Source organism: Brachyhypopomus gauderio, unplaced genomic scaffold (genome assembly GCF_052324685.1).
Source record: "Brachyhypopomus gauderio isolate BG-103 unplaced genomic scaffold, BGAUD_0.2 sc128, whole genome shotgun sequence".
Classification (NCBI taxonomy): Eukaryota; Metazoa; Chordata; class Actinopteri; order Gymnotiformes; family Hypopomidae; genus Brachyhypopomus; species Brachyhypopomus gauderio.
Window position 1 is genome coordinate 432,633 of NW_027506949.1, and position 20,377 is coordinate 453,009.

Consider the following 20,377-nt stretch of genomic DNA (forward strand, 5'->3'; position numbering starts at 1 on the left):
AGACATGAGGATATAACGAGGATCCAGCAGTGTCACTAGCACCAAACATTTTCTGTCCTCCATCCCTGCAAACCTTTTCAGCAGCAGTTTTCCCTGAGTGTTTCCATCCTCCTCGTGTTATGACCCTCTGCCTGAAGCTCCATCTTCAGCACAGCAATGCTTGGGATGACACTGGAGATGGAGCCTCTGAACTGTTGATCTCAAGAGGAACTTCCTCAACAGGTTCCAGCATGTCAATCAAACTGGAAATTATGTCCCATTGATCAGCAGTTGGTGTAGTAAATGTTCCCTAATCTCCAGCGTAGATGTTGGGTGTTTCTGCTCTACCATCTCTGCATCATGTGGTGCGTGGAGCTCCAGCGAGTGGGTTCAGACTGAATGATGCTGTGCTGGAGGAGGCCAAGTTCTTTTACAACTGTTCTCAGATTCTGCTTTGCAAGCACAACCTGGTTGAAATGTTTATCAATGTTCTTTAGCTTGGCAATAATGTACAAGTGGCCGAGAGAGAGAGAGAGAGACAGTCCTGTTATCTAGATGCATGTGTGTGTTTGTGTGTGAGAGAGACAGTCCTGTTAACTGTGTGTGTGTGTGTGTGTGTGTGTGTGTGTGTGTGTGTGCGAGAGAGAGAGAGACAGTCCTTATCAAGGCACATGTGTCTATAAGAGAAAGACTAAGAAAGGAAAGACAGAGAAATACTAGGTGCATGTATGTGTAAGACAGAGACAGACTTGTTATCTAGGTGCCTGTGTTTTTTTCAGAGACAGACAGAACTGTTATTTAGGTGCATTTGTGTGAATGTGTGAGAGACACACAGACAGTCCTGTTATCTATGCGCCTGTGTGTATTAGAGAGAGAGACGCTGAGAGCTTTTGAGCGTTGACACTATTTTATTGTAAGCATTCTTCAACGTTACATTCATACTGTACAACATCTGCATCTGTATCACTCCAACAAACAGAAAACAGAATGAAAAACATTTCACAGTTTCAACAGATTTCCACTTTTAATGTATAGATTTGTACGGAGAGTTGAACACAGTGAGGTTGTGATTCAGCATGTGTGTGTGTGTGTGTGTGTGTGTGTGTGAGGCTTTGTTCTCCAGTTGTGTGTGTAGAGTGTATGTTTCCATGGAGACTCAGGTGTGCTCCAGTACACAGGAAGTTATTCTAGCTCACACACACACACTGAGGAGTCAGAATAAACCCAAAACCCTGCATAGAGGGGCTCAGTGAATGTGGAGTGGAATGTGTGTAAGTGTGTGAGTGTGTGTGTGTGAGAGGAGACGCTGTAGAAGGACAGAGTGCCGGCCGGCCAGTCCAGATACACTCCTACTCTGTTGGAGCTGGAGGGGGCAGAGATGTGAGTGTAGTTCTTATTGTGATGGACAGAGTAACTGTTATGATAGCAGCGCAGCATCCAGGACTTTATATTACATCCAAACACACAGTCATCACTGTCTCCTTTCCTGCTGATTCCTTTATATGTCACTGCTATATCAGCAACTCCACTACACTCAGCCTCCCAGTAACAGCGTCCAGTCAGACTCTCTCTACACATCACCTGCTTCCAGTAATCAAATCTCTCTGGATGATCAGGATACATCTGCTGCTCCTTCACACACGTCACCTTTCTGTTCCCCTCAGACAGAGAGAGACGTGTGTGTGCTGTGTTTGGGTCCAGTGTGAGCTCACACACATCTGCACACAAGAAGAGACATTAGAGGAGACCACACAAATACTGTGGGTGTGTGTGTGTGTGTGTGTGTGTGTGTGTGTGTAAGTATCTGTGTGTGTGTAAGTATCTGTGTGTGTGTGTGTATTAACTACATAAATGCTGCTTACATTTTCTTAGTCCTGGTTTGAGTCTGATCTTCCCTGCATGATCCAACCTAAAGAACACACACACACACACACACACACACACACACACACACACACACACACACACACACACACACTTATTTTTTTATTCTGAAGGCTTTGTCCTTAAATATAGAAATTGAGGTAGAAAGCTCCCTCCCTCTGTCTCTCTCTCTCTCTCTCTCTGACACACATGCACCTAGATAACAGGCCTGTGTGTCTTGCTCATACACACATGCAGATAGGTAGCAGGACTGTCTCGCACACACATGCTGTGACAAGCACACAATAGGTCGACTCCTGTTAATGTTTTTATTTTGTTTTTTGGTTTTGTGGGTTGAAGTGATGTTTCGGTCGATACGAAAATTAATGATATCGCATCACTTTATCCTTTCCACATCCGTTAAGCCCTCATCACCTCATTCACGACGTCACGGGCAAGTTGTCGAATCAGAAGTGAGGAAGGAGCACAAATAAGGAAGGAAGGGAGAGAGGAGATATGCGGGTGGACAGCATGGTTTGAAGGTGTGGGATACCGTTCTAGGGAGCCGATTTTTTGGAGTCGCCTGGCGTGCACACCGAGGGTTTTGGACTGTTTTTACAGAGGGTGATCCGGCGCGGGATAACCGGCTCGTTACTCTGATCGGATATTTTTCCCTGGAGTTTCATCTTCCTTGCTGTGGGTGAGCTGACGGATTTCAAGTGAGGCCGCTGTGCCTCCCATCCTATTCCGCTCTCTCTCTCCTCCACCTCCCATGCGCTTGTTGGAATCATTGAACTGTGTCTCGCGGTGTTTTAATCAAGGCCGCTGTTGAACAGACTTAAGCCTGGTTTATACTTGCTCGAGTGACCATAGCGCGTGACTCCGCCCACCTCGCGCGACCGTGCGCGAGCCGTGGAGGCGTTTATACTTTCGCGAACGTCGCGAGCGTCGCTGCAGTGTTCTCCGAAACGATAGGTGGCGGTAGGTGGCAGTGGAGAATAAAAAACCTCTGCAAAACCGGTGAAAGAACATTTTTACCTGACGCTACACCAGGTATCATACGCAAATATGGCTTCCACGAGTGCGCTAGATACCGAGGAACAACTGCTATGTTTATGCTTACTAAAGAGTCAAAAGCGACGAAAGAGAAGATGGTATGTTCGTCCCTTATGTAGGTGCTGGCCAAATTTATTTAGTAATCAGTCTCATAAAATTACCTACGAAATGGTGGGAGTTCAGACCGTGTTAAATTTATCCAAATTTTGTATAAACTCATTTAACTAAGGTCGCCACTAATTGTGGTCAACTCCCGTAGCCCAAATTGTTTGATTAACAAACTATAAATCTGAAGGTTACAGTTCAAATAATAGTTCTGGCTTCAGGTTGTAACAGAGAAACAACGACTCAAACGACAGTATTTAAACATGAAAACATTTATTGATCACAAAGCATAATAATAAAAGCATAGCAAACAAAGGGGACAGGAGGGTAGGCTAGTGTGTGTGTGTGTGTGTGTGTGTGTGTGGGTGTATGCGGGTGTGTGTGTGGATGTGTATTCTAGTGCGCGCGGATGCGCGTGCGTGTATTCGAGTGCGCGCGGATGCGCGTGCGTGTATTCGAGTGCGCGCGGATGCGCGTGCGTGTGTGTGTACGTGCGTATGGGGGAGGAGATCTTTGAGACAAAGAGAAACTCGATGGCGCGAAACTTAAACCGAGTTCTCACTACAGCCACAAACACAACGCAAATTTCCTCAAACTAAGACACGGTATCATCGGTCACTATACAGCCCCAACGAGCGTATAGTGGGACACACGTTTAACAGTTATACGAGGAGTTAAGTATTAACTATGAAATAAAAGAATCAGTGTGAATAACCGAACAAGTTTAAACAGAATACCTATTTAAGCTTTGAACAGAATATCTCTTTAAGCCTTAAACAGAGTACGGTTTAACATGAACGTGATTATAAACACCACTGCAAACAAGCGTTCACAAAGCATCGATCTAAGCACACAGAAAACAGTAAAACAAGATATTGTTCTAAGTCTGCCCAGATGCACAGTCTTACTTTGAGTTGTTCAGTCCGCGGCCCACGCAGTAGGCCAGGTAGCCTCTTGAGGAGGACTCCTTCGTGCGCTTTTGAGGAGAAGGTTCCGCTGGATCGCGTTGCTCCGTCCAGGGGAAGATGCGGTGGCCGTTCGATCGGCGGTCCCTCGGTGGTCCGTTGCGTGGTGTCCCGGGGAAGTTATCGCTGTCGACGTTAAGATGAACTCGCGGAGGTCCGGCCGTCGCGCGAATGTTCAAACAGTTCTTAATCGTCGGCTAGCTGAAGCGATTGGTTTTAGCGAACTCCGCAAAAGAAATAAAAGTAGCGAACTAGTTACTTCTTGCGTCGCGTGCTGCACAGGGTTCGAGTGCAGAACCAATACCGCTTTGTTCCCGAAGGTGTGCGCGCTCTTCGTCTCTAGGTAGCTACTTTGATGCAGCCAGGTAGAGAGAACGAACAAAGGGGGATCCCCCCTTTTAAAGGGGATTCGTCTGATGACGTAGTTCCACATCCGTCCTGACGTGGGCCATGCACCTAGGGGGAGCACCCCCCTTCCTTTGTCTGTGGAGGCATGGTACCTACACCTGCACGGTCCCAAACAGAAAACGGCTGTGACTCTATGAATGTGCGAACAGATCTAGAGGTGGTTTTCCAAATTAGCTTGACTTTCTCTCGTTCTGTTGCATAAGGCAAGTCCGAGAGACTACACTCAATTTCCTTGAGGTAGTCTTCAACATGGTAGTTTGACCTTGCGGGGTCGAATGGCTCCATGCCCTTGGCTAGTGAATCTAGCACCTCTAAGTAGCATTGTTTCTCTGGATAATTTGATGGTGGCGGCACCCCAGCACCCCCTACTGACGAGCTGCCACTGGTGTCATGTATGATACTATATGTATTGGGAACAAGGCCATGTGTGTGTCATGTGTGCTGTTTCTATGTATGACACTGTTCCTCTCACATTTGGAGTGTGTGTTCACACAGAGGGTGTTTAAGGGGATTCCTACATACCTGAGTGTGTCCAGTCTGCAGTGGGGATCCTCCAGTCTAGCAGAGAGCAGCTTCACTCCTGAGTCTCCTGGGTGGTTGTAGGTCAGATCCAGTTCTTTCAGGTGTGAGAGGTTTGAACTCAGAGCTGAAGCCAGAGAAGAACAGCCTTCCTCTGTGACCAAACAACCAGACACTCTGCAGAAAGGAGGGAAAAAGAGGGAGAGAGATGGGAGGGAGGGAGATGCATTTCCAGAACAGCCAGTATGGGGCGCTACAGAGGCCTGTAACTGTAGTGGAGGCTTCACCCTGTGCTTTATAATAAACTACTGGCATGGTGAGGCCTCGTATCCATTCCTCAGCTATGATCTTACTATGATGATAATAAGACACTTAGGGCAGAGCTGTTTTAGAGGCTATGTGTTTCTACAGGCTCTATGTAGGAGTGTGTGTGTGTGTGTGTGTGTGTGTGTGTGTGTGTGTGTGTGTGTGTGTTCAGCTCTGTGTAGGAGTGTGTGTGTTTCTATAATTTTATTGTTGAACACTTTTCCACCACTTTGTTAGCTTGCTGTTTATAGTCAGGCCAGGCAGACACATATAGGCAAAACAAAAGTCCGAGTTGCAGTTTGTTTTAACCAATGCGGCCGATTTTTTTACCTGCTGCGTTTTATTCGGTAGCCTAGGCTGTTTACTCCAGACTCTAAAAAATTAGCTTGTAGTGTGAAATTACATGTTTCTGTCTTTGTTTTTGCTCTTGTGTGCTGTTTGTGGTGTCCACATTATGGCCTACAATTCATGAGCATGTTCTCTTTTACTTACTAGTCAGAACGCCTTTAGTATACCAGTAGTAGTTTAGAGAAGTCATTTTCTCAGTGTCTAAGTAGTATAAATTACTGTAATGTATAAGTAATTTTAAGTAAATACTACTGAACAGAAATAAGACAAAGTATTTTGTCTTTCTTTTTCCCTAAATATTTGTAATCAAAGTAAAAAAGAAAAGAAAACATAAATCAATATTTTATTTCTTGAACTCAAGATACTAAGTAGTCAGTCATGGCCTGTGGTTAGGGAACTGGTCTTGTGACCAGAGGGTTGTGGGTTCGATTCCCAGACCTGAGGCCATGACTGAGGTGCCCCTGAGCAAGGCCCTTAACCCTCAATTGCTCACTTGTATAAAAATGTAAGTCACTCTGGATAAGGGCGTCTGCCAAATGCTGTAAATGTAAGTAGAATTAATGGGTAAAGAGATTAGGATCACAAGTACAGAAAAGTTCAATCATTGTACCCTTGATGCAAACCAACTTTATATTTTAAGTAATACTGACTTACATTTTCATTGCACATTACTTACATTTTTTAGTAAACTCAACTTACCCCTTTAGGCAAAACAACTTTATATTTTAAGTAATACTGACTTACATTTTCATTGTACATTACTTAAATTTTTAAGGCAACCGGTTTACTCATATTTTTAAGTAAACTCAACTTATCCGGGCTTACAGTGTGTGTCTCTTTAGAGAAATTTTTCTTTCTCTCCACAATTTGGCCATTTATTTAAATGTAGTTCATGTGTTTAATTCTAACAGAAAATATTTGGAATGGTTTAATGAAGAAAACTTCATAAATTAATAATAAAGTGTGAAATTGTCTTGCATTGCCTTGTGTGGTAGTATTTGTACTCAAAGGAAATGTATTATTTTAAAAGGAAATTGACATTTTAAAGGACATAAATCTTTATCTTATCTTAACATTCATTAAAACGATGTAGTGTCACCACACGTTACTGTTTCCATTCCAGATTAAACTGAAAGAAAACTCACCTGAGAATCTCAAGTTTACAGTTTGAACTCTTCAGTCCAGCACAGAGTTGCTCCACTCCTGAATCTTGTAGATCATTATTATTCATTTCCAGCTCTCTCAGTGAGGAGTTTTCTGTTTGTAGAACTGATGTGAGAGATTTGCAAGACTCCTCAGTGAGACCACAGCCAGACAGTCTGTAAAGAAGGATTAAATACAATACAAAATACAGCCCCGAGTGATGATGAGACGAGCCACAGGTGAGACGAATGAACACATTCAGACGCAACTGCACCAACGGAGATCCACAGACGCAGACGACTACACGTAGACAACGTAAACACACGCCCAAAAGGGAGGGGTCAGGGGCCATAACGTGACAATGCTAGACTACAGAATCTGAACTACTGATTAAATTATCCTTTGTATCTTGGAAAATAGGATGAAATTAATTGCATGAACAGATTAAAAAGTATCAACCAGTATGGGGCACTAGAGAGGCCAGTAACTGTAGTGGAGGCTTCACCCTGTGCTTTATAATAAACTACTGACATGGTGAGGTCTCGTATCCATTCCTCATCTATGATCCTACACCACCAAACACCCTCCACAATAATAAATCTAATAATCCTAACCTGCTTATGTCACAGCAAGCTCCGCCCTCCTCCCTTGTCCCACCTTGTTAAAATCTATTGTTTTACATTTTTCTGTGTTTTCTTTTCATTTGTAAAGCACTTTGAATGACCGTTGTGTATGAAAGGTGCTATATAAATAAACTTGCCTTGCCTTGCCTTGTTTCCCAGTCTCCATAGTTCCCTCCGTCTGCCATGCCCAGCCCTCAGTGTTCTCAGCTGTGTCTCGCTCTCGTTTCCCTATCTCTGTGTATTTAGTTCCCCAGTCTCGTGCTTCCTCGTCGGTGGTTGTCGTAAGTCCTCTCTGTTCCCTGATTCCATATTATTATTATCCCCTGTAATTTTGCTATTGAGTATTTTGTTTCCCTTTAGTTCTCGCCCTTCTTCCCGTGATGAGGTTCTTGTGCCTCTTTAACCTGTGTAGTCTCTGTGGTTCTGTTGTGGTTATGTTTGGATTCTCCACGTAACTTTCTTACTTTTCGTTGCTACTTGTCTTTTATGCATTTTTCCCTGTAGCCTGCTTGTGCCCTGGTTTAATTGTTCTTTAGTTGCTTTGTACTTGCTATGTTTTGTTATTTGTTGCACTAGCTTGGTTATTCATTCATGCTCAGTATTCTCTCTGATTAGTGTTGTCTATTTTGCTTAGTTTGTTATTCCACCTCTGGTTTTTCTGAGTATTGTTACTTAAATTTTGTCATATATCTCATGTATATCTTGATTCCAGTTGGTCTAGTTTAGTGAATTGTCCTGACTGCTTGGTTGTGTTCTGTTGTATTTCCCGTACCTAGTGTTTAGTGCTCCTCTTATTTAAATAAAATTTAAAACTTTCTGCACTTGTGTCATCCTTTCCTCAGTTAAGCGTTTCAGCTTGGCTCTGAACTTTGATATAATGTAGTGAAATATATGTGCACAAGCACTGAAAAGGTGGATTTTTCATAACATGAGTTATGGTAGTATATCTGGCGTGCCTGGCAAACCAAAGGACCAAGTAGGCCTTGGCCAGAGGACCCTGGCATGGGAGGGGTGATGCCTCACCTCATGTGAGCCTCATGCTTAACTCGTGTCACGGAAGTATGATGAAATCATGTAGCAGAATAGTATAAAACTATGGTCTGTGAGAGGGAGCAGCTCTCTCTTGCAGACGCTCTTGAGTTTGGATTGATCCATCTTTCTATTTTTCTATCTTTTTTTATTTAACTTTGATACCATACCCAACTGGTGTTGACTGTTCATGCTCACCATTAAGGTTCAAATTTCCATGACACATGTCCTTTTAATATTGGGGTATTTGTCATAGGTTTAAATGAAATGAAAAGATATTGCCACAATTTATTTCACAGTAGTGTGGATGTGGACGTCAGGATTTGGAAGATTAATAAGACACTTGGGGCAGAGCTGTTTTACAGGCTTTGTGTTTCTGCAGGGTGTGTGTGTGTGTGTGTGTGTGTGTGTGTGTGTGTGTGTGTGTGTGTGTGTGTGTGTGTGTGAAATTGTCTTGCTGTGACGGGCAGGGTGAGCGAAATAATATGGAAGCGATCACGCCAAGTCTCAGGGAAAAAGTATGGTTTAATGAAGAAAGTGCGCAAACCAAAAACCCGATACGTAGATCCAAATGAAGGATATAATGACCAGTGGTCAACTGGTACAAAGACAAGACATATATAGACAGACAAACGACCCTCAGGTGAGACGGATCGCGGGCTCCGCCCACCTGAGGGACGTACACAACGGGTACAACAACAGGACAGCTGCCGCTGTATACGTGGGCGACCAGTAGGGGGCCCTCTGTACCGTGACACTTGCATTGCCATGTGTGGTAGTATTTGTTTATACTGTACTCAAAGGAAATGTATTATTTTAAAAGGAAATTGACTTTTTAAAGGACATAAATCTTTATCTTATCTTAATATTCATTAAAACTCTGTAGTGTCACCACACTTTACTGTTTCCATTCCAGATTAAACTGAAAGAAAACTCACCTGAGAATCTCCAGTTTACAGTGTGAACTCTTCAGTCCAGCACAGAGTTCCTCCACTCCTGAATCTTGTAAATCATTATTATTCATCTCCAGCTCTCTCAGTGAGGAGTTTTCTGTTTGTAGAACTGATGTGAGAGATTTGCAAGACTCCTCAGTGAGACCACAGCCAGACAGTCTGTGAAGAAAGATTAAATACAATACAAAATGCAGATAAATCAGATTATGCTTGTGACGCTCGCAGCAGGGCGACGGACGAGGCACAAGTCCCACGGTCTCAGGAACGTCACTTTATTTATTACAAAAATAGCGCAGACAGCGCACATAGAACACATATACATAAAGACGTGTTAGATTCAAACAAAGACGAGCACAGGACACTGCACGAACGCACATTAAATAGACAAACCACATAAGTCCCGAGTGATGATGAGACGAGCCACAGGTGAGACGAATGAACACATTCGGACGCAATCGCACCCACGGAGATCCACAGACGCAGACGACTACACGTAGACAACGTAAACACATGCCCAAAAGGGAGGGGTCAGGGGCCATAACGTGACAATGCTAGACTACAGAATCTGAACTACTGATTAAATTATCCTTTGTATCTTGGAAAATAGGATGAAATTAATTGCATGAACAGATTAAAAAGTATCAACCAGTATGGGGCACTAGAGAGGCCAGTAACTGTAGTGGAGGCTTCACCCTGTGCTTTATAATAAACTACTGACATGGTGAGGTCTCATATCCATTCCTCACGTATGATCCTACACCACCAAACACCCTCCACAATAATAAATCTAATAATCCTAACCTGCTTATGTCACAGCAAGCTCCGCCCTCCTCCCTTGTCCCACCTTGTTTCCCCGTCTCCATAGTTCCCTCCGTCTGCCATGCCCAGCCCTCAGTGTTCTCAGCTGTGTCTCGCTCTCGTTTCCCTATCTCTGTGTATTTAGTTCCCCAGTCCCGTGCTTCCTCGTCGGTGGTTGTTGTAAGTCCTCTCTGTTCCCTGATTCCATATTATTATTATCCCCTGTAATTTTGCTATTGAGTATTATGTTTCCCTTTAGTTCTCGCCCTTCTTCCCGTGATGAGGTTCTTGTGCCTCTTTAACCTGTGTAGTCTCTGTGGTTCTGTTGTGGTTATGTTTGAATTCTCCACGTAACTTTCTTACTTTTCGTTGCTACTTGTCTTTTATGCTTTTTTCCCTGTAGCCTGCTTGTGCCCTGGTTTAATTGTTCTTTAGTTGCTTTGTACTTGCTATGTTTTGTTATTTGTTGCACTAGCTTGGTTATTCATTCATGCTCAGTATTCTCTCTGAATAGTGTTGTCTATTTTGCCTAGTTTGTTATTCCACCCCTGGTTTTTCTGAGTATTGTTACTTACATTTTGTCATATATCTCATGTATATCTTGATTCCAGTTGGTCTAGTTTAGTGAATTGTCCTGACTGCTTGGTTGTGTTCTGTTGTATTTCCCGTACCTAGTGTTTAGTGCTCCTCTTATTTAAATAAAATTTAAAACTTTCTGCACTTGTGTCATCCTTTCCTCAGTTAAGCGTTTCAGCTTGGCTCTGAACTTTGATGTAATGTAGTCAAATGTATGTGCACAAGCACTGAAAAGGTGGATTTTTCATAACATGAGTTATGGTAGTATATCTGGCGTGCCTGGCGAACCAAAGGACCAAGTAGGCCTTGGCCAGAGGACCCTGGCATGGGAGGGGTGATGCCTCACCTCATGTGAGCCTCATGCTTAACTCGTGTCACGGAAGTATGATGAAATGTAGCAGAATAGTATAAAACTATGGTCTGTGAGAGGGAGCAGCTCTCTCTTGCAGACGCTCTTGAGTTTGGATTGATCCATCTTTCTATTTTTCTATCTTTTTTATTTAACTTTGATACCACACCCAACTGCTGTTGACTGTTCATGCTCACCATTAAGGTTCAAATTTCCATGACACATGTCCTTTTAATATTGGGGTATTTGTCATAGGTTTAAATGAAATGAAAAGATATTGCCACAATTTATTTCACAGTAGTGTGGATGTGGACATCAGGATTTGGAAGATTATTAAGACACTTGGGGCAGAGCTGTTTTACAGGCTTTGTGTTTCTGCAGGCTGTGTATGTGTGTGTGTGTGTGTGTGTGTGAAATTGTCTTGCTGTGACGGGCAGGGTGAGCGAAATAATATGGAAGCGATCACGCCAAGTCTCAGGGAAAGAGGATGGTTTAATGAAGAAAGTGCGCAAACCAAAAACCTGTGACGTAGATCCAAATGAAGGATATAATGACCAGCGGTCAACTGGTACAAAGACAAGACGTATATAGACAGACAAACGACCCTCAGGTGAGACGGATCGCGGGCTTCGCCCACCTGAGGGACGAACACAATGGCCACAACAGGACAACTGCCGCTGTAAACGGGGGCGACCAGTAGGGGGCCCTCCGTACCGTGACACTTGCATTGCCATGTGTGGTAGTATTATTTTATACTGTACTCAAAGGAAATGTATTATTTTAAAAGGAAATTGACTTTTTAAAGGACATAAATCTTTATCTTAATATTCATTAAAACTCTGTAGTGTCACCACACTTTACTGTTTCCATTCCAGATTAAACTGAAAGAAAACTCACCTGAGAATCTCCAGTTTACAGTTTGAACTCTTCAGTCCAGCACAGAGTTGCTCCACTCCTGAATCTTGTAGATCATTATTATTCATTTGCAGCTCTCTCAGTGAGGAGTTTTCTTTTTGTAGAACTGATGTGAGAGATTTGCAAGACTCCTCAGTGAGACCACAGCCAGACAGTCTGTAAAGGAGGAGTAAATACAGTATAAAATGCAGATCAATCGGTTGATGCTGGATTCCAGAATCTGGACTGCTGATTAAATAATCCTCTGTGTCTTGGGAAATAGCTCTTTAGCTCTAAACTTTATATAATGTAGTCAAATGTGTGTGCACAAGCACTGAAAAGTGGGGTTAATGTCAATTTAATATTGGGGTGTTTGTCATGTGTAAATAAAATGTAAAGATATTACCACATTTTCTTTCAGAGTAGTGTGGATGTGGAAGTCTGGAGATGGAACATTTATAAAACTCTTGGGGCAGTTGTTTTACAGGTTGTGTTCTGCAGGCTCTATGTAGGAGTGTGTGTGTGTGTGTGTGTGTGTGTGTGTGTGTGTGTGTGCGTGTGTGTTCAGCTCTATGTGTGTCTCTCTAATGTTTTCTCTCTTTAATGTAGGGTCTCTCTACCGTTCTCTTTCTCTCATGGTCTCACTCTTCTTTTCATTTTCATAAACCTTCTGAGTCGAGAACATCCAGTGTTACATCCACTGTTAATCTCTAAATGAAAATACTCACATGGCTTTTCTGGATGCTTTGACCACTGGCAGCAGTCTCAGTAGACATTCCTCTGATGGGTGATATTTCCTCAGGTCAAACTCATCCAGCTCCTCTTCTGAGTTTAGCAACACAAACGCCACAGCTGACCACTGAGCAGGAGAGAGCCTGGCTCCACGCAGACGAGTGTCACCCCCTCTGCTCAGGTATATTTGGACTTCCTGTACTAGAGATTGATCATTCAGTTCATTCAGACAGTGGAACAGATTGATGGATTTCTCTGGAGAGGGATTCTCCCTGATCTTCTCCTTGATGTACTTGACTGTTTCCTCATTGCTGTCAGGGCTGCTTCCTGTCTGTGTCAGTAGACCTCGTAAGAGAGTCTGATTGGACTCCAGTGAGAGACCCAGAAGGAAACGGAGGAAAAGGTCCAGGTGTCCATTCTGACTCTCTAAGGCTTTGTCCACTGCAAATGTAAGCAAATCAGACACTGATTTTGAATTCAGTGACTTCTTTGAAGAATTCTCGGAGAAATAAGTGGTTTGACACTCCAGCACATTTATGTTGGTGGAGATGAAGGTAATAAACACATACAAAGCAGCCAGAAACTCCTGAACACTCAGATGTACAAAGCTGAACACCTTCCCCAGCTGTAGACCAAACTCCTCTCTGAAGATCTGAGTGCAAATTCCTGAATACACTGACATTTCTCTGACATCAATGCCACTCTTTCTCAGGTCTTCCTCATAGAAGATGAGGTTGCCTTTTTTCAGCTGTTGGAAAGCCAGTTTTCCCAGTGCCAAAACATGTTTTCTAGTTTGGTGAGGGTAAGTGTCACTTTTCTGATAATACTTTTGGTCCTCGTGTTTGATGTGAAAGATTAGGAAGTGTGTGAACATCTGAGTCAGAGTCTTGGGGATCTCTCCACTCTCTGCTTCACTCAACATCCTCTCTAGAACAGTGGCTGCAATCCAACAGAAGACTGGAATGTGGCACATGATGTAGAGGCTTCTTGATGACTTCATGTGTGAGATGATTGTATTGGCCAGACTCTGGTCTCTGATTCTCTTTCTGAAGTACTCCTCTTTCTGAGGGCCACTGAACCCTCGCACCTCTGTTACCTGGTCAACACACTCAGGAGGGATCTGATTGGTTGCTGCTGGTCGAGAGGTTATCCAGAGGAGAGCAGAGGGAAGCAGATTCCCCTTGATGAGGTTTGTCAGCAGCACATCCACTGAGGTCGACTCTGTTACATCCCACAAGCCGTCATTGTTCTGGAAATCTAGAGGAAGACAACACTCATCCAGACCATCAAAGATGAACAGAAATTTGTTGTATGTATAGTCAGTTGGTTTTAATTCATGTATTTCTGGAAAAAAGCAATGAAGAAGCTGCACCAGACTGAGCTTTTTCTCCTTCATCAAATTCAGCTCCCTAAAAGGAAGTGGAAATATGAAGAGAACATCCTGATTTACATTTCCTTCAGACCAGTCCAGTATGAACTTCTGCACTGAGACTGTTTTACCAATTCCAGCCACTCCTTTAGTCAGCACAGTTCTGATGGCTTTGTCTTGTCCTGGTAAGGGTCTAAAGATGTCACTGCATTTGATGGGTGTCTCCTGTGTTGCTGGTCTCCTGGATGCTGTCTCAATCTGTCTCACCTCATGTTCATTATTGACCTCTCCACTCCCTCCCTCTGTGATGTAGAGCTCTGTGTAGATCTCATTCAGAAGTGCTGTGGTTCCATGCTGTAAGATTCCTTCATTAATATTCTGACATTTTTCCCTCAGTTTGGATTTCAGCTTTCTGTGGCAAGCAGGGGCCAGTTCTGATAAAGAGGAAGACAACAGCACACATGTTAATCTGTTTTAGGATCAACCATAAACGACTCATTACAGAAAATACAAATACAAATATTATTATAAAATAAGACATTATAAATAGATTTTCATTCCTCTTAGATAGGGCCTGATAATTTAGGTGATAAATCTTCCAGGACTGTGAGTGTTATATTTCAGGATTAATCCAGTGACTGTATGGTACATTATTTTTTTTGAGAGTCTACTGTCATATCAGACTCTTCACAGGAAATACAAGAAAAGACATCATTATGAATAGATTTTAGTCTGCATAGATTGGCCATGATAAATTCAGGAAATTGAAGTAAGTGTTAAATTAGACGTAGGTTAGAGTGTCTGGGTATCAATAACACTGAATGATCAGCAGGTTGACATAGAGAACACATGGATTCATGGAGGAAGCCATTACACCAGTTGAAGTTCAACCACACACACTGGTAACTGTCACCTGACTGAGGAGACCTACAACTAGCAGATTGGACATCTAAGAGACAATGGAGGGAAATAGAAAACACACCTGTGTATGACATCATGAGACAGTGACCTGTGGTCAAATCTGATTGGTCAAAATCTCAGTTCTAAAGAATAACAACGTATCCTCAAAACTGCAACATTCTACAGTCACATGACAACAGTGATAAATGTAGGAGAGTCTTGAGTCTGCACCTTAGCAGACTACACTGAAGGGAGATCAACTGAGGACAGACCAACACTGATTTAAGATCCTCATTGTGAACTGAGATTCACCAACAGTGTCCTCCCTCTGAAGTAATAAAGTGATGTTATGATGTCATGACCCAGAGCTCTTACTGGTTTGTAGTGTGTTAGCGAGGTCTGTGTGATTCATGTTCCTCAGGACGTGCAGTGTGATCTTCAGCGCCCCCTCTCTGACACTGCTCTGATCCTCCTCATCCTCCACCTGTCTCTCAGTGCATGCTGGGTAATCTGGACTAAATAGATTCTTGAATCTCTTCAGCTCATTTTTCAGCAGGGAGATGATTTTGTGCTCCAGCTCCTGAATAAACAGTATCAGTAAAACTACAGTGTTACAGACAGATGATTATAACACAGTATAATCCATTAAACATAAGAGAGGACTCAACTGAGAGGGACTGGTTGGTCCTGTGGACATTGTGGTTTATAAGTACATAATTCTAACATTAACGTTTCAATTGTAGGTAGTTTTATATAGCCATAACACAGCATAACATACAGCTTTATACATTTGAGTTTTGTTTATCATCAGCTAAATTACAGGCATTAAAATAAAACATAAACCAGTAAAGCCACAGAGACTCATCATGATCTGTGATGTAAACACACTCTAATGATAAGACCCTTCACCCACTCACACAATAATCACAATCCACATACACAGAATAAAACCACAGAGCTCAAACAAACCAGAACATAATACAATATCTCCCAATACAAGAACCACCACAGAACAAGAGAATCAACAGAGCTTAAATAGGACAGACTAACAAGAGAAGAGACAGAGATTAAATAGGACAGACTAAAGTGGAAGGGACAGAGATTAAATAGGACAGGCTAACAAGAGAAGGGACAGAGATTAAATAGGACAGACTAACAAGAGATGAGACAGAGCTTAAATCAGACAGACTAACAAGGGAAGAGACAGAGATTAAATAGGACAGACTAACAAGAGAAGGGACAGAGCTTAAATAGGACAGATTAAGAAGAGAATCAACAGAGATTAAATAGGACAGACTAACAAGAGAAGTCAACTGTGAAGAGGTGGGACTGATAATCACAGGGTGGAGTTACTGAATGGAAGGAGGGACAGACAGACATGAAAAACACATGGGAAGAATAAACAGGGAAAGACTGGGCGGGGCTAGAGGAACCAAACAGACAGATTGACAGGAGAGGGTGGAGCTCAGCATGACACCCTTCACGCACGCACGCACACACACACACACACACACACACACACACACACACACACACACACACACACACACACACACACACACACCTTGAATACTGACTCCAGTTTGTCTTTAGAAATCTTTACAGGTTTCTTTTGGGCACTGTGGGCAAACAGAAGAACAACTTTAATGGCAAATCTACATTTTATAGACATGAATACATGTTACATTCATGAACATGTTACATTCATGAGTACATGTTATATTCATGCTTCTGTACATGATAATGATGATGTGATGCATGTGGAATAACCCAAAACACTTGAACATGTCACAGTTCACTGGGCTCCCACACTGAGGGACACTGAACACAAATGCTGTAGAACAAACACAGAGAACCTGCACCTGACTTTAACTCTGGTGATGTAGAATAATGTTTATGTGAATGGGGCCTCACCAGATACTTTATTATAAACACCTTGTACCTGTACACACTGGACACCTTTTTAGAAAAATGTGCAGCTCTGCATCAGTCTAGTTCTTGAATTTCTGTGGCATGTTTACACTCATAGTTGTGATTCAAATTGTAATCCTGTTCTTCACAAAATAAACACACAGCTTTACCGGTGACTTCAGTTGTTAAACACTCTGTCACTAATGTATAACTCACTGTAGGTCAGATGTCACAGGTCTACTGCAGAAGTTAGGAGTATCACCCATGGACTGGTCACTCTTAATAGACACACAGCTGGGTACTGGAGATGATTCACTCTTCATAGACACACAGCTGGGTAGTGGAGATGATTCACTCTTCATAGACACACAGCTGGATAGTGGAGATGATTCACTCTTCATAGACACACAGCTGGATAGTGGAGATGATTCACTCTTCATAGACACACAGCTGGATAGTGGAGATGATTCACTCTTCATAGACACACAGCTGGGTACTGGAGATGATTCACTCTTCATAGACACACAGCTGGGTACTGGAGATGATTCACTCTTCATAGACACACAGCTGGGTACTGGAGATGATTCACTCTTCATAGACACACAGCTGGGTACTGGAGATGATTCACTCTTCATAGACACACAGCTGGGTACTGGAGATGATTCACTCTTCATAGACACACAGCTGGGTACTGGAGGTGCTGCTCTCTTCACCCTGATGAAGACGAGGAAAGTGTTGAGTAATTACATCCTTCACTACATCTCATTTATCCTGAATATTCCCTCTTCCTGTTTCCTCAGATTAAGTGCTGATGTAAAGCTCCTCACTTTGGGTCAGAGGTTCCTCCTCCACTGCTGGAGATATGAGGCTCCATCATGGAGTTGTTCCTCTTCACACACACACAGCTGGACACTGGAGATGCTGCTCTCTGCTCCCTGTCAACAGTTCATCATAAAGAGCAGGAGCAGGACACTGAAACACTGATTATAATGAACCTGATATCACTGCAGGATGAGTCTCTCCCTAACAGAAGCCCAGTAACACTACAGGAAAACAGGATGTGCTACAAACATATTTCATAGACATGTGGTTCATGACACTTTTCACATTCTGTACAGTATTGTACATGTACTTGAATGCTCACCTGACTGATACTTGTGATAACTCTTGCGCCATCTTTTGGCAACTTATCTATTGTTTTCTTTTCTTTGTTTTTTAACCAATGTTCCACTAAGATTTTCCAGAAGAAAGTGTCATTTAAAGTCTGAGATATTCCTTTCAGCACAACAAAAACTGTTACAGCTCCTTCAGTTCCTTTATTCTACAGACCTAATAGGTCCAATTTGCGAGGACTAACTGAAATAATCTTTAAGATCTTTAATATTTATGGGCTTTAGAATCTGCTCTCTTGTCTACAATTTCAATTCAGCTATTTTGTCATCTCGCAGTAAGACTCACAGATCGATTCGTACATCTACAGACTGGATTAAGCTCCTTTATCGTTAGAACAATGAAACAATATATTTAGTACATAATGTAACATTTGTAACATTTCTCAGTATAAGTGTTAATAAACTCACCGTCATATGTCATAGACCTGCGTTCATGTGGTGATTCTTCTTGTTTACTTTCGGTTTATTCATCTGGTCTCACCCATCTCACCTTTACTTGTTTTACCTGTTTGTGTTGTTTTGTTAAACAGGTGATGGTGGTAACCGCCTACACAGAAAACATAGGTATGTTTGCAATGTCCTATTCAGCACTTAGTATATACTGCATACTGCTCTCAGTATATACTGTATACCACATACTGGAACCCACTATATTCTGAATATACTACAGTTTCATATGACTGCATGGTGGTTTGGTCCACTTGTGAATGGTTTTCCTCCACCAGTTTGGTGCTTGTTCTGACCTCCTGACAGTCAGCCCAGGTAAGATATTTGTGAGAAACAAACTGAGGCGGCCGGAAATGAAGGAGTAACTTGGCAGACTGCAAACCGGCAGAAGGCGGAAGCATTTGAACATGGCGGCAGGCCGCTGCTAACAAACTTATCAGTTAATATCCTTATTATCCGCTAGATTAATTTAAGACAACCTAAAAATATATATATTAATAATCATCTCTAGGTGTTTTTTTTCCCCCTCTTACTTAATACATATAAACGAACTCAACCACTCTGGAGCACCGCGAAGATTTGGACAGTATACTCACGTATATTGATGACTGCTTTGAAAGAATTACCATGAGCAAAGCAGAGAAGACGCCATCGACCTAGAGGAGCCGTGCTGAAGCTTCCCCGGGAGCGGCTTCCCCACACACCTGTAACACGGCGGATATTCTGGAGTCCATCAACACCAAACTGTCCAGGTTCGACGCACACCTGGCGCTGGTGAAAATTCTCCACCAAGAGTTTCAGGCTTTGCGAGAGTCGGTGGAGTTCAGGCAGCAGCAAGTGGAGGCACTCGCTGCAGAAAACACGGTTCTTAGAGAGTCGGTGAAATCGCTCACCGAGGGAATTACATTTACATTTATGGCATTTTGGCAGATGCCCTTATCTAGAGCGACTTACATTTTTATCTAATTTTTATACAAGTGAGCAATTGAGGGTTAAGGGCCTTGCTCAGGGGCACCTCAGTCATGACCTCAGGTCTGGGAATCGAACCCACAACCCTCCGGTCACAAGACCAGTTCCCTAACCACTAGGCCATGACTGCCCTATGACCTGACTCTCGGAAGAAAACCAAAAAATCAAAGAAACGGTCATCGATCTCCAGTCCCACAGTATGAGAGACAACTTAATATTTGCAGGTATTCCGGAGAAGGCAGACGAGGACCCCGAGACCACGGTAAAAGCATTTATGCAAAACCACCTGAAAATCTCGGAGTCCACCGTCAAAACCATCAGTTTTCACTGCGTTCACCGCCTGGGGGGGAAACGGCCGGATGCACGGAGACCCAGACCGATCGTGGCAAAGTTTGAACATTACAAGCATAAAGAACTGCTGAGGAGCCGCGGCCGGGAGCTGAAAGGAACGGACTTTAGTATCAACGATCAGTTCCCCAAAGAAATCCTGGAGCGATGCAAGGTCTTGTTCCCCATCCGCAGGAGTTTCATTCAAGCAGGTTCCCGGGCTGTAATCTCAGTGGACAAACTCTACGTGAACGGTCAACTTTACCGCGACACAAACACAACACCATGGCTGTTCTAAACAGGTGAACTGTATCAACACCGACACAGACGCCAACTCTTTATGACACATTACTTTTCGCCTAGAACAATAAGATATGTCTAAGTTTAAATAACTAATGCCGGTCTAATTAGCACCGTACCATATGTTCTCCGTCATAAGTCTTAGTTGTTTATGCTTTTTTTTCCCTGTTGTATATGCATTTTCAATGTCACCTTTTCCTTTTCCCTTCCCCTTTCCTTTTCTTTTCTACACTCACCCAGCAATTTGTTCACCCACTTTCAAGAATGCAATGTATTGTATGCACACACACACACACATACAGGCAGGTATACAAAACAAACACACACATAGACATA

At 42.8% G+C, this 20,377-nt stretch overlaps 1 protein-coding gene across 2 annotated transcripts; it reads right to left on the reverse strand.

Moving 5' to 3' along the window:
* Window positions 1-873: 873 nt before the first annotated feature.
* On the reverse strand, window positions 874-18,462 carry LOC143498988 (uncharacterized). 2 transcript variants are annotated; one of them, XM_076993910.1, is made up of 12 exons: window positions 18,407-18,461; window positions 17,654-17,761; window positions 17,043-17,540; window positions 16,480-16,534; window positions 15,291-15,495; window positions 12,643-14,449; window positions 11,918-12,091; window positions 9,283-9,456; window positions 6,695-6,868; window positions 4,899-5,072; window positions 1,842-1,888; window positions 874-1,697 (listed from the first exon to the last, which is right to left on the reverse strand). In XM_076993910.1, exons 2-12 carry the CDS (start codon window positions 17,701-17,703, stop codon window positions 1,162-1,164), a joined length of 3,894 nt encoding a protein of 1,297 aa, XP_076850025.1. In that variant the 5' UTR covers window positions 17,704-17,761; window positions 18,407-18,461; the 3' UTR covers window positions 874-1,161. The 2 variants fall into 2 exon arrangements, with proteins under 2 accessions (XP_076850025.1, XP_076850026.1); XM_076993911.1 differs by lacking the exons at window positions 874-1,697; window positions 1,842-1,888 and adding an exon at window positions 4,038-4,474 and having other exon boundaries at window positions 18,407-18,462.
* Window positions 18,463-20,377: the final 1,915 nt, after the last annotated feature.